The 14,895-nt window shown below is 45.3% G+C and overlaps 1 protein-coding gene across 1 annotated transcript in view; it reads right to left on the bottom strand.

The window, feature by feature from the left end:
• Nucleotides 1-14,895, bottom strand: part of ST6GALNAC1 (ST6 N-acetylgalactosaminide alpha-2,6-sialyltransferase 1) — a 231,715-nt gene that overhangs the window by 139,709 nt on the left and 77,111 nt on the right. The window contains exon 3 of the mRNA XM_085614935.1: nucleotides 9,369-9,537. Coding sequence (XP_085471061.1) covers nucleotides 9,369-9,537 — 169 coding nt within the window. The remainder of the gene's footprint in view (nucleotides 1-9,368; nucleotides 9,538-14,895) is intronic.

Raw genomic sequence — 14,895 nt, 5'->3', positions numbered from 1 at the left:
CTTCTATACCTTGTATTGAGGTGTCTGTATGTTCAGCTATTTTTGGTTGTAATAAAATCTTATACATTTTAGATTCGGAGTCAGTGGTCCTTTCCAAATGAAATCTAATTTTGGTGATTATGTTCTGATAATTGCATTCCCTCCCCTCTACACTATTTAGCAGATAAAAAGATCCTGGCGACCTGAGAGGATTCTTGGAGATAACCAGGTAGGCAAAAATCCGGCTACATCATTTCCTTCTGCACAATGAATAGCTTTTTAGTTTTTTTCTGGTGTCCCATAATATTTAAGCCTTCATCTTTTTGGCTATGTATAAAGGCAACTATAACACGCATTGAGCTTCTCGTTTAGCTATACTTGCTTTCTGTAACATGTTATTGTTGGACTTGGCCCTTTTTGGCTAAAGTTCCTTAAACATTTTGCCTTCCTCCTAGACCTTTTTCTGACATAATGTTGCCGGCTTTGATGCTTTGGGCACTTTGCCACTGCTGATCAGTGTCAAAGTGCAAGTGCTCCCTGTATAAAGTGTTATGGTAATTGGTTGTCCATAATTGGTATGTTTGTCTTACTAGTAAAGTCCCTAGTAAAGTGCACTATGTGTGCCAGGGCTGGTAATGCAAATGCTACTAGTGGGCCTGCAGCACTAATTGTGCCACCCACAAAAGTAGCCCTAAGAAGAGATCTCAGGCCTGCCACTGCAGTGCCTGCGCGCAGTTTGTTAACTGCCTTGTCGTCCTAGCAAGTGCATCCACTTGCCAGGCCTTACCTTCCCTTTGTTTATGCACATCAGACACCCCTATAGTATGCCCTGGGCAGGGTGCAGTGTATGTGAAAGGTAGGACATGTACTGAGGAGTGTACCATGTCCTGACAGTGAAATATTGCCAACTTCGTTTTTCACTGTTGCAAGGCCATCTTGCCCATAGGACAGAATGGGGAATGCTGTGACCTATGTTTCCAGCATATATTCCCTTAGGCACAAGATAGACGGCTTGAGTTTAGTGTGCCTGAACACAAAATTTAATAACACATCTTTTTGTGAAGATGGTTTTTGAATTGTGTGTTTAGAAACCACGCTGTTAGAAGTGGCTGGTTTCTTGTCTTAAACCACCCTGTGTGCCTCTGCCTGGTTGTATATAGCCTGCCTGGGTTTGGATGTGACAGGGTCTGGGAAGTGTCCTGACCCCAGGAAGGAGTTAGGTGAGACAGCAACAGGCTGGCCTGTGTTTGATGTGGGGGAGGAGTAGCCCCCTGGATGTGAAGAGGGCTGTGTTGTTGCCACCAGATGATGGCTCTACCTCCTGCTGAGCGTCTGGGCCCCAGACCCTGACTATCAAAGGAGGAGGGTGTGCACTGGCAGGAAGACACCCACGTCTGGTTTGGACCGAGGTCAGAGCCCCCTGAACACAAAGACTTCAAAGGCATTTAGGGGTATAAATGTCAGAGCTGAAACACCTGAACTCAAGACTGAAATCCATACTGAAAAAGGATTGAAACTACTTCCTGTTCTAGAGGAACCTCTGCCAAAGAAGAACAGCTGAAGATACTGAAGAGAAGGACTGCCCTTGCTGTGTGTTCTGGGGACGGCCTGCAGTTTGCTGGCTTGACTAAGGAAATGACAATGGACTTTGCTGCGTGCTGTGTCCCCATACTTGTGAGGACTTTGCTGTGTGCAGTGTCCTGAAGTAGTGTGTCTTCAAGGGCCCAAGGAGAGCTGGTCCCCTGGTGTGGAAACTCAGGAACATAAAAGTTTCCAACAGTGTCTCAGCGGCGCTGTGTACGTGGTGCTTTTGCACGCCTGAGACTGCCGTGTGGTCCGTGGTACTGTTTACGAGGTGCCCCGTGATCGCATTGCCCCCACAGTGTGAAACATCAGCCACGCTGCTGTATCGCTGTTTGTGGACCGAGCCGTCATCGTAACTGAGGCTGTGAGTAAAGATCGCCGCCGCTGGCCTGAGCCTCAACGTGCTAACGGCTGACTTGAAACTAAGAAGTGTGTCTCAGCAACGCTGTGTGCGTGGTGCTTTTGCATGCCTGAGACTGCCGTGTAGTCCGTGGTACTGTTTACGAGGTGCCCCGTGATCGCATTGCCCCGGCAGCGTGAAACATAATCCACACTGCGGCCTTGCTGTTTGTGGCCCGAGCGGTCATCATAACTGAGGCTGTGAGTGAAGATCGCCGCCGCTAGCCCGAGCCGCAACGTGCTAAAGGATTTCTTGAAGCTAAGGAAGCTACAAGGTGAAAGGGATCGTGATCGTTGTTAGTCGAAAGGAATCTGCCCAAGATCATCAACGAAGGAGAAGGTAGCGCCGTAACCCATCTGGCTACAGCGTCGCCTAGCAACAGAGCCGCAACGTGATCGGGATCGCCCAGCAGGACGTCCGACGAGCGGAGAGAGAGAGCGAGGCAGCGCACCCTCCCCCCCCCCCCCAGGTAAGGCTTGGACTCCGGTCGGGAGCCGCAAGCATGTGGGGCCTCCGATCTCTCTCCCACTGCACCGCGTTAGACGCGCTGAGTCCCCGAGCGGCCCATACCTGCCCAGCAGAACCGGGGCCGCCCCTGTAAGCTTACGACCGTTGTCTTCGCTGTTGGGGCCTAGTGGTGCCCGAGTTGACTGCGCAGATTGGCTTACCGCATTATTCTTGCATTACGAAGTGCCTGATTTTTTGATTACGAACCGCATTATTCTTGCATTACGAACTGCCTACATTTTTGCACTGCGAACGGCATTATTCTTGCATTACGAACTGCCTGATTTTTGCATTACGAACCACATTATTATTGCATTACTAACTGCCTGATTCTTGCATTACGAACCACATTATTATTGCATTACGAACTGCCTGATTCTTGCATCAAGGACTGCCTTATTACTACATTACAATCTGCATTACGAACTGCATAGCATTGCATTAGGATTGCATTAGAGATCGTGAATTGCTCATTAATACTGTAAGAACTTGCAAGGGATTGCTGGCCTAATAACCGACCAAGTGCAATATTACAAATACGCAAATGTTGGATTTCGATCGTTTGGTCTCATCGTATTCCTTTTTATAAGGATACCACTATTTTTATGAAACCAGTGTGGTATCCATTTTTGGTATTATCACTGTGTTACTGGGAGTGTGGTTGCAAATACTTTACACATTACCTTGGAGATAAGCCTGGCTGCTCGTGCCAAGCTACCAGGGGAGGAGCAGGGGTTATCGAAGGGTGTGTCCCTCCTTACCCTGACGAGATGCAAGGATCCCTATTTGGACTAAGGTACCTACCTCAGCCAACTAGAGACCTCCAGTTCTAACAGTTATGTTATACGCACTTGTAGACCGCAAGGCTGCCCAAGCAACAGGACTTGCCCGCGCTAAATCTAACATAGCAGAAAGGTGAGGAAGCTAGTGGTTGGAGAAAAGCCACGTGTTCATCATTTTCCTGACAGCCCAATAGCCTTGCATGCTACAGGCAGCAAGAGGAATAGTATTCCAAAGGGCAGGTGCCAGTGCCCTGAACGAGCACCTCCCTGCTCTTGTCCTGTGCACCCGTGGGACAGTGGCCAAATGCAGGTCCGCAGAGGGCAAGGCGCGCGCCGGGACATACAGAGAGCACAGCTCTCTCAAACTTTGCGGACCCAGGCCATACAGGATCTTTTGTGTTGTACACAGGGTCTTAAAGTAGACTCTCTGCTCTATAGGTAGCCAGTAGAGCCGGCGGAGAAGGTCTGAAAATGGCAGTACTTAGGTAGTGCAAAGAGCGCACGGGCAGCCGCATTTTGAGCCCGTTGAAGTCTTTTGGTCACAGCTTTATTAACGCCAAGTAACAACCCATAACAGTAGTCTAACCGTGAAAGCACGTAATACAACATGTAGACCACAAAGCGTTGACCAATGGATGAATTGGGAGTTCTAAAATAAAAAGGACATGGTGTTTAGTCAGGTGCATGATTTAAGGATTATCACTGGTCACAACCAGGAACCTGCTCTCTTTCTTTTCGGTCCTCCCATGCCTGTCTGTGTGATCCTTGATCACACAAACAGGCACTCTGCCTCCGTGGTATGTGGAGATCATGTTCAGTCTGTTTAAGAGCTTGTGCCTGCTCTCAGCCAAGGCAGCTGCAGCTTCACCCATGCTTAGCCCCCTACACAACCGCCTATTGGCTGCCCTGATAGGAAGGCAAGTACCCTTGTGAGCACCAAAAGGCAATATTTGCGGTTCTTCTGATGGTTGCAATCATCTTGAATACATTAAAGCAAGCCCTCTTACCACACAAGATCCCCACGGCGAGAAAATATGAATCATGGAAAGAGAGGCTCCGATAAGAATTCGTACTATGCAAATCCACGCTGGACATCGATTTTGGGAGGGACTATTTCACAAGGCTCTGATTGGCCATATTGCCGACAGAAGGTATTCCGCTTTGGCATGAGAGGCTCCTCTGCTAAGGCAGAGGAGTGTTGCTCCACTGCTCTCAGAGCAGTGGAAAAGGGAAGGGAAAAATAAAATGATAATAACAGTGTTATTATCATTTTATTTTCTGTTGCTGTGGAGCTGGGTTAGGGCGGGGCTGGTGGCACAGGAAGGAGGAGTGATTCATTCACTTAACTGTGCATGATGGTTTGGCCGTCCGTCTTGGGCCGGCCAAAAAGTAATGCGCACTTTGCATCTTCCCCTCCATGCACAATAATAATAATAATAATAATGCACAGCCTGGTGGGTAACATGCACATGCTGCCTATCCCCCTCTGAGGGCCGAACCACGGTGCTCAGAACAATCACAACTCTGCATTGCAGCGTTGTGATTGACCTAGGGGAGCCTGTGTGCTTCCTGCTTCTCCCGAATTCGGAGTCAGGAAGAGAAGAGAAGAGAAGCGGAGACGACAAGGAGAGACGGCAGAAAAGGTAAGTGTTTTTTAAAATATATTTATCAACCTACCCGCCCCCCCCCCGCCACTGTGTTTTGGATCCTCAAATGACATAAAACTGTCCAATCTAAGCTTCCAGAGCACTGAGAGCTCCATCCCACTTAAAGAGTCAAAATATTTACAAGGAAGAGGGCAGCCCATGAAATGCCTTAATTTGAATATCTGCAAGGGTCATCATGTTTTATTATCATATTTTAGGAAGTACTATTCCTAGTTGCCCCTGCCAGTGACGTGACCTATTAAAAAACACAATTCATTCCAGCACACAAAATTGTCTAAACTAGGCATTCTGGCGATTTAAGCCCCACACTGCATTTCAGATGCCTTTGCTGGCTTTGCCCACAGACCTGAACGATCTTTAAAACTCTGTGCCTAGCGTATAAAAGTATATAAGGCTCAGCAATCAGTTACCTTCAGAGAAAATTATTAAATGCTACCAATCATACTGTCCACTGCCCTCCAACCTTAACAGACCTGGTTGGTGGACCATGCCCCTCAAAAGGCCTCCCTCTAAACATTCATATGACCTCTAACTTCATGAGCTTCCGAACGTACCTGAAAAACACCCGCTGCGTATACATCTCTGACATAGGTCAGTGGCATGGATTACTAATCCATCCCCTCCTCCATCTTAAGCATTGTTATAAAACAAAGTGATGGCACTCCTCCACCCACACATTATCAAAAGCCAGGTTGACATACTAGCTTGAATACATTTCAATATGTTTAACAAAGAAAGGACAGTTTTACCCAAAAATATAAAATCCTACTGGATTGTGACAGGAGGACAGGGTAGGGCCATCACAAGGGGATGAGGTATGCCCCTTGAATTGATAAATGAAAATACATTATTTTTGTAGTGCTTTAACACTACAAAGCAACCTGGCAGCAAATGGCAGCTGCCAGGCCCTCTCCAAAAGAAGTAAGAACCATTTTGACAGGGGGCTGAGGCAACAACAGTTGAAGCTGGGGGAATAATGGGGAGTCAACGGGGTGTGAGAGCAAATGAGGCGCTTTAGAATGGGAGGTCTTCGAAAAAAATTAAAGCCAGGTAGGGGGTATGGAAAGCAATGGATGAGCTTGGGGAGAGGGATGAGGGAGTAATATGGAGTGGAGGGAGAGAGCTCGAAAACACATGCACGCTGATGGAGTGCTAAACGAAAAAGTGAAAATAAGTTTCCTGAATGGGAGCATTGTAAGGATACAAGCAATCTGATAAACAAGCATTGGTATAGCCAATAGGTCTCGCCTTTGGGACCTTATAAGAATTTAGTTATGCAGCACAATATCCTTGGTGCAACAACATCAACTGTTGCCTGGCTAAACACTTATAAGGTCCCAAAAGCAAGACCTATTGGCTATGCCAATGCTTGTTATTTTTTTGTGTGGGTGATTTATTCGAGTTTATTACAGACATTAGGTAGGGAAATGTTTGTTTTTCAACCCCATGCAACATCAAAACATAAAGTTTCTTTTAGATTAACACAGAACCTCACTTATGAGAAATGGCAGGGTGTCACAAAGATTATTAACAGGAAATCAGATGTTACTTCTACAAAAAAAGAGTGATGCGTGGCTTAAGTAACTGTAGTCGTATTAAATATTACTAACTCTTCGTGCAAACATGAGACCTTTTATCTTTCTAACCTCAGAGGCTTCTCAGCTGGTAAAAAATATACAGGCACATTTGGTGAAGATCCAACGTGATGTTAACTGACTGCATTTTACATAAGAAAAATGAACGGGCTCTCCGTAAAATGACGTTTAAAAATGTGATATTTCTCAATTTAAATGTGTTCTGGAATCCTTCAAACTGGATGATTACTCTAATATTTCCAAATATCTAATAACATCCATGATGCATAACGTTTGCTGTTTACGCAACAGTGAATGCCTGTGTAGGTCCAACCACGCTTCAGAGGCCTGTCCCGGTGCACAGCACACAAAGGAAAGGGGGTCCCAAACCCTCTGCCACTGGTCTGCACCCCGTTCAGAAGAAACAGAAACCTGGAGGAGGGCCCCAGACTATGCGCGACCCTGCAATTTGGGCATCGGATCTGGCCTTCTGATGACGTCACAAGGCTCACGTGTCTGCATTTCTAACAGCACTATTTCAGGGCAATCTGCCAGAGTTCAGCCATCTTTTTTCAATTCAGGTAAATTTTTAGTGAAATGTATACTTGTAAAATAAAGTCAAGAACGGCAAGTGTATATATTAAAATAACATCCAGCAATACTTATGCCATTAATGATGCAGGATGCTGTGAAGAGTCTTGATGTGAAATGACAGCTGGAACTACAGTGGGATCACGGACAAGAAGCCACATACGGCTTTATATCAATCCAGACATAACGGAAGTTGCCAGACTATTTAAACGTCAAATATTAATGAGAAACCCTAGCAAGCATCTAGAGAATGAGGTAAAAAAGACATGCAGCTGTTAAGATAGACGAGTGGCTATGCCAACTGCCAGCTAAGCAGACTGAAATACAGCTATAAGACAAACATTTAAAGAGACGTAGAGAGAAAGAAAGAAAGAAAGAAAGAAAGAAAGAAAGAAAGAAAGAAAGAAAGAAAGAAAGAAACAGAAAGAAAGATAGGCAACTAAGAAAGATAAGCTAGACAATGGCCTACAAAGACATGCATGCAGCTTAGCTGGTAGTTGGACAGCTAAGCATAGCTTAACCCCTTCCCTGCTCATGACGGAACCACTCCGTCATGAGCCACGGTTGCGCTGTGCTCATGACGGAGTGGTTCCGTCATGCTGCGGCCATTGGCCGCCGCTCCGCCCATGCGGCGCTAATTCCCCGCCTGTGCGGGCGATTAGCGCAGTGGGCGGAGACGTGACGGAACCACTCCGTCATGAGCACAGCTCAACTGTGGCTCGTGACGGAGCGGTTCCGTCACAAGCACAGCGCCACCGCGCTGTCCCCAACCCCCCCCCCAGCGCCGCGGCGGAATTCCTGCCGCGGCGAAGGGGTTAAGGTATTTAAGCAGAAAAGCATCTACAGACCAACATAACACAGAGAGCCAACAACTGACAAGTTGAGAAACAGAAAGACAAACAAACACACCAAAACAGAGGTAGACGAAGATCAAGAAAAACAGCTCGAGCGATTTGAAAGATAATCATGTATGGCTGTCTGCTTTCTGCTAACCAGTCAGGCAGTTAGACACCAGGTAGGCAGACAAGAAAGTAAGTGAGAGACAGGAACAGAAAGACACAGCAATCATTAGCATCAGACGCCATAAAGCTACTGACATGTCTAGATACGAACCCATCATGGCACATTTCAACAGCTACCTTAGACATAAATACAAATTGCAATGTTTTTTTCCATATGAATTATTATGATATTGATGTTGTGAGGTAGCACTTTTTTGATTGGAGTTTTTGGAACCCCAGAAAGCTAAATGAATTCCTGCATGTAGAAGCTCGAAAATGAAAAACTGTCAGCCTCATTTGCAAACATTTGTACAGGCGTTACGTCTGCCTTGGAATGCAAAAAAAACATTGCAAGCTGGATCACATTCAGGACATCTTCAAGTGGAATTTAGCCAGTTACCCTGAAAGTGACCTATAATAAAAAAACGGGATGTACATGAACATTTTTGCTTGATTTCCTTTTCCAGAAAAAGACGTTGCATCAAAGCAGGAACAAGTTAAACACAAGCACGCGCGCCTCGCACTGAAAGTTAAACAAGAAGTGCGAGCAAAAAGGAGACGGAGAGGGTAGAGCGAGTAAGTGGCCGGGACGTGTGGGTGAGGAGAGAGGCGCGTGCGCGCTTGGGAGAGCAGTCTGCTAATTTTCAAGCACTGCACTCGTGTTTGTGGTGCGGCCCTGCTCGCTCCCGCAAGGTGGATGCCACCACAAGCACGAGTGTGTGCTTGAAAATGAGCAGAGCGACGGCTAAAGGCCCTCCTAAGCAGCGCATGCTCGCTGCATAGGCGAGACCTAAAAAATTGGCCAACAGGCTATGGTACAGGGAAGGGACAAGTATAGAATGGAAAGCAAGGAAGGGACAAGTATAGAATGGAAAGCAATCGAATAAAAAGCAAGGAAATGATAGCGACAAAAAAGCCAGCCAAGAGTATGCAGTGGGTGGGCTGTAAGGCCCTGTACATTTTTTGTATTTTCCAGAAGAGCTTTTCACGTACAGATGTCTAAAAGCAGTCAGGTAATAGAGACCTAAGAAGAAAAGTACAGCCTCGGTGAGAAATTTAAATTTTTAGGGGCCTTAAAGTATGAAATTTAAAAACTCCAAAATGTCACATGTGCAGTGGGTTGGGTATGTTTAGAGAGGATTAAAGATGCATTGCCGCTTTAAATGTGAATTGTTGAACTTAGCAGTATTTTTACAGCATGATCTTAGTGTGTCACCCCAAAAATATAAAATGTGCGTAGACTAGACCCTGTACAGCTCTTAAGCTTATATTTCATGCAATACCTGTATAGTTCAATCCCATCCACCCGTATGGAGGGTTAAAATGCTCCAGTCGTCTCCATTCACTGTCACTGAAATGTCTGCGATCCATGAAGATGGAGATCTGTGGCAGGAAGCGCTCTTTCAGCCAATCAGCATAGGATGCCTTAATCTTCAAAGACCCCGGACAAGTCTGACAATACAAGATGAGAGAAACTGATATGAAAGTAGAAAAGCAATGTACTGCAGTTGTTTTTTCTTTTACCACCCCTTGCCCCACATATCCTTGACCAATCCATTGTACCAGCGGACACACATTTTCAGGCAGGTTTTCTTTCACTTACCGCCTAAGTTGCCTGTGTGCTAGCGGAGCAGCGTAATTTTGGCTTCACCTTTGCAGTTCACAAATATGCAATATATACGTGCACTTAGCACATGTACTTTGTGTGTTCTAACGATAATAATGTAAAGTGTGGCATTTGAGATCACTATTGAAGTGCATTCACTGTAAGATTAGATAATTCCTTTATATTGTGTGTCCTAACTTTATTACAATGATATAATCCTTAGAGACTTGATGAAACCATTCTCAGACTATTTGATGAGTTGGCCTAACGGCTAGTGCGGTCGACCTCAAATCTGGGGAACTGGGTTTGAGTCTCGGCAATGACACTGAATATCCTGTGATTCTGGGCAAATCACTTAATCTCCCCGTGCCTAACCAAAATGAATGTGTGTCCTCGTGTAAGGTGACTGGTGCTATGTAAGGCGCTCTGATACCCGATTCAGGTCAAGTTTGCGCTATATAAAACTCTGAAAAAAAAATGTAATTACTTTAGAAACACAAATAGATTTATGTAACGTGTGCACTAATGTTTGATTTCTGCATTTATACTGTAGTTCTTAGTCACATTTATACACATGAACTCAAGTTATTTTATCCATATGTAACATGTAGCATTTTCCATTCATTTGTGGTTGAATGCACACCTGTATATTGAATGTGCACCATTAGTTTAATACGTTAACTTGACATGACTAGTCCCTTATTTCTTTCTGCATAACATACTGTTTACCATTTTCTGCTTGCATGTCTTTTCATTGCAGGTACATTCACATGGTTTGTTAGTTTGAGAATAGATACGACATTGTATTAGTGATAGAGAGAGAGATCATGAGGAAAAGACTTTGACAAGGGACATGGAGAGCCAGAGCATCAACTGAAAGTTTCCATTTATTAATGTTGCGAGGAGTTGCAGGTAATCAAGAACAATATCGTTCCCATGTTTGGCCTGGGATATTTGGTGAATTTTGCTTCTCACAACTTGAGGTTGGAAAGGACAATGGAGCCCCTGATGATGCAAAGAGAGAGGTATTACTTTATATACTCTGTGGTAAATACTGTTGTTCACACTGTCTGAGGTTATCCAACTATACTACTGGACTTTGGGAGGTGCAGACCTCTACGCTTTCCCTTTGACTCTGCTGACTGTGGCTTAGGCTAACACTTATACCCCTATACCATAATATTTTTATTGGTATTTCACAATCAAAAAGATCATTGATAAACAATGTGGGCTGAGTAGTGGGTAGTAGTATGTGATATCAAAATAGGTTCTGTGTAGAACCTTGTACTGTATGAGTCGTAGCCTCAGTCTAATCACTACTTCACGCGGGTACATGAGGGCTGCTTCCCAATCAATGTCATCTAGTGGGCCGGTGGTAAGTTCCCATTTGGCTCGAAGCGGACCGAGTTTGTCAGGCATATTATTTATTTGAATTTTATATGTCAACGATGTGGCGTGGGTCAGAATCTCCTCTTGTAGAAGCCTACCTTCAAACGGGGCATACTCTGGCAGTGTCCCTGTGTCCAACCCCTCCGCGTGCCAGGCATGTTTAAGTCTGAGGTAAGCATAAGCTTGCGAATCCCAAAGCTGATATGTAGCCTGAAGCAAGGCGAACGGAGCTAAGGAGCCCGCCTCCAGTATATCTCCTATCTTGGAAATCCCTATTAAATCCCACTGCTTAAAGTCCCTCCGTTTTCTAATCTCGGGCAATCTAGTACCCTCCCACAAAGGGTTTTCCCGCGTAGGCTTCCCATCCCATTTCATTTGCTTTTCAGCACTTTTCCAGGCCTCCAGCTCTCATTGGGTAGCCCGTAGGAGACGTGAACTACCTGCTCCTCCATATATGTAGTTCAGTTGAGTGTAGTTCTGGAATTATAATCTTTCCAGTCTATAAGTAGGATGGTCTCCCGGCGCATGGTTCCATTCGTTGATTACTATGAGATGGGTCGCTCTATAGTAAGCTTTAATATCCGGTAAGGCCAACCCCCCTATTGTACGGATTTCGTTGTAACGTTTGCAGCGCTATTCGTGGATGGGCTCCATCCCACAGGAGTAAATGTAATTCACTGTTAATGGTGGTGAATACGGTTTACGGTAGTTTGCAATAGGAGTTTTATAAAATATAGAGGAGCTAGGGGAGCGTCACCATCTTATACATAGCGGCCCTTCCCATAATGGTCCGAGGGAGTTTCGTCCACCTCTTCACATCCTCCTGAAAGGTCGAAAGAACTCGTCTAATATTATGTTCTATTCTAGCTACTGGGTCAGTGGTGATAAAAAGTCCCAAGTAGGCAAACCCCTCTATAGGCAGTCGTTAACAGCTCGGGTAGGTTTGGGGCTCCACCAACCCGCTCAGTGGATATAGGGTGGATTTACTCCAGTTAATCTTATAGCCAGCGTGACTGGCATACTCTTCAAAAATCTACAGTATTTGGGGGAGTGTAGTGTCTCAACCGGGTGTGTGACATAGAGCAAAATATCATCCGCATATAACGATATGTGTTCCTCCTCCAAGATTCAGGACTCGTCCACGAAGCCACCTAGTCCTTGACGGTTTCTAACTACACAGGCCAATGGCTCCAAAATAAGGGCAAACAATAGGGGAGATAGGGGACAGCCCTGTCTAGTGCCTCGTTGGATCGGCCAACTTGCATAAACTGTGGAAATATGGATTTTTCTGGTCAGTTATGTCCCCTATCTTGGACCCCAACGGTTCCCTCCAGTTCTAGTTATGAAGACGCAAATACATGTGCGTCCATCGTTAACATGTCCTCTTTCAGATCCGCCATGAATGGGCCGGATATTCCATTCCTAAGTACGAAAGGCCACCGCCTTTATATGGTTCACTTATGCCATTTTACAGTCCAGGCAAGTAGGCCCTGATTCTGTCATCAAGCTTTTCTTGCTTTCTGTCTCTGAAGCTCCAGTCCGAGCCTGCATTTGTGACCATGAACTTTGTCTCATCCTCTGCGCGGCTCACGATGCCTGACATCAGCTTGCTGCCTGCCAAGAACTGTATTTCACCTTCGGAAATTATCTGTTCCGCTCCCTGCCCAATGCATTCCTGTCTAGTAGCTTAAGTAAACATTCTGCCAGCTACCGAGCAAAGGCCCGGCTTCTCTGTCTTTATACAAGTAATTCATAGTCCTGTTACTATGGAAGATTCCTGCCCTCGCATCTAGTGTAGACACTTAGACGCTTGTACACCCACTAACAGTCAGTATAGTCAGTATAGAATAAGATTCTACTCCAAGAAGGCCTCTCTTTTGGATAACATAGTTCTTTAAACATAGGATGTTAGATATGATTTGGGATTAGGTTGACTTGACCCTCCAGACATCTGTCGCCACATGTAGAGCTAAATGTCAAGTCCCCTTCACCCCCTAGCTGCACGTCAATCACACGTCATGCTGCTGCGCGCGCATCTCTGCCAAATATTTCTGCTGACATTGCGAAATTCTTTCATGGAACCACCCCATTATGACATCATGCCTGATGACGTTCCTTTGTTACGCCCAATCACGCCCATTTTCGATTACGCATGAATAATGTTATCTTCCTTATCAATTGTTACGCCTCTCGCATTTGCTCCACTGTAATGCCTATTGTATAAAAGTGAATAATTATCAATAATGTATGTACTTCACTTCCTGAACCTCCGTGGTGATGGAACCTGGAGACCACGATTCCGAATCGTTTATTGGAATAAAGCCCATTCCGAACCTCTAATACCACGGATTCTGCCTCTTATTTATTGAGCTATTTTTATTATGTTCTGTATCAAATTAAGTCCCGGTAATTAAATTATTTACCACATAAATGGCGCCCGAACAGGGACACTTTCTCATCTCACGCGCCGGCGGTGCGTTGCAGGCCCGGTCTCCTGCCACAGCTGGACGGACAACAACGCGTACCAGCAGGATTTCCTGTATCTCCCTCCTGCCGAGCGGGGGTAACTGAGGCTGCGATCAACACCCAGACGAGGCGGTGAGAAGTGCGAAGTATCCCGACCAGAGCCTAGCTGAGAGAGCAAGATCCGAGGTATACAGAGGCCCACCAGGTTTCCGATGTCCTGAAGTGTCTGAAGTTTTCGAGTCGAGTCCAGTCCGGTCCAGTTCAGTTCAGTTCCGTTCCGAGGCCTTCCGTTCCGAGCTACCCGGTGAGTACCATTACTGGGGAGGCGTTCTGGCGTGCACATAAGTTGTGCCGGTCCAGACGGGTTTGGGTACACAAATCCGGTCTGCACTGTTTTAGCAGTGTATCTGTACTGTTTAGCAGTATATCTAGTATATCAAGTATATAAATTCAGAATAAATTCCGTTAATGTCGAGAATTATGTTTTATGATTAAGTTTTCTTAGATCATCAATAGCATCGCTGTTCATTAAATGTTAAATGTTAAATGTATTGATATGTCCTGCATATTGTGGTATGAATGACTGTTCATTATTGTGTTTTATTGTATTAAGTTTGTTCAAAACCAAGTATCAGATCAGTTCTCAATATGCCGCTCTTTTCAAAACTAAGACAGATCACAACTAGAAAAGGGGTACTCGAAGAAGCTGTTCCCATTCCTCCTAGGGACACTCCAGGGTACTTCATGTACCATAAACACGGCTTAGACGCTATATTATTTCTTGATCTATGGGTAGACTACACTAAGGAATTACCAGAAAGTCAGAGGTGGCCCGCAGCTGGGACCTGGGATGCAGAGTGCATCGTGAAAGTAGAGGAAGAATTATGGAAAAAGAAAGCTAGACAATCACAGAAAGACGCCATTGAATTATGGCGTAAAGAATCGTATAGACGTACAGAAAAAGCACGTAGACAGGAAGAGAAGAGTAAAGAGAATTCAAATAAAGCTCAAGAAAATCTATTAATTGAAGAAGGTACACGAGTGAAATCAGAACAAGTAGACAGACAAAGACATGCCCTTATGAAGGGTATGTATCCCCTTCTGGCCGAAGGATTACCTAAGGCTACTCCGGGGATACCAAAAGACTTGCCACCCCCATTGTTTCCAATAAAGGTACATCCTAAAGGGCATCCTAGAACCGCAGAAGATGTTTTCCTTTCCTCATATTTAGATGACGCAGCTCCTGAGTATGCTAACCCCGCCCCACACAGACCGTCGGCCGGGGAGGTTCAACGCCAAGATCCTGTATCTGTATCCTTACAACAACAAATCCTGACACAAGTTCCGGC

This window comes from Triturus cristatus, chromosome 7, assembly GCF_964204655.1.
Source record: "Triturus cristatus chromosome 7, aTriCri1.1, whole genome shotgun sequence".
NCBI lineage: Eukaryota > Metazoa > Chordata > Amphibia > Caudata > Salamandridae > Triturus > Triturus cristatus.
This window is presented reverse-complemented; position numbering and strand designations above follow the sequence as displayed.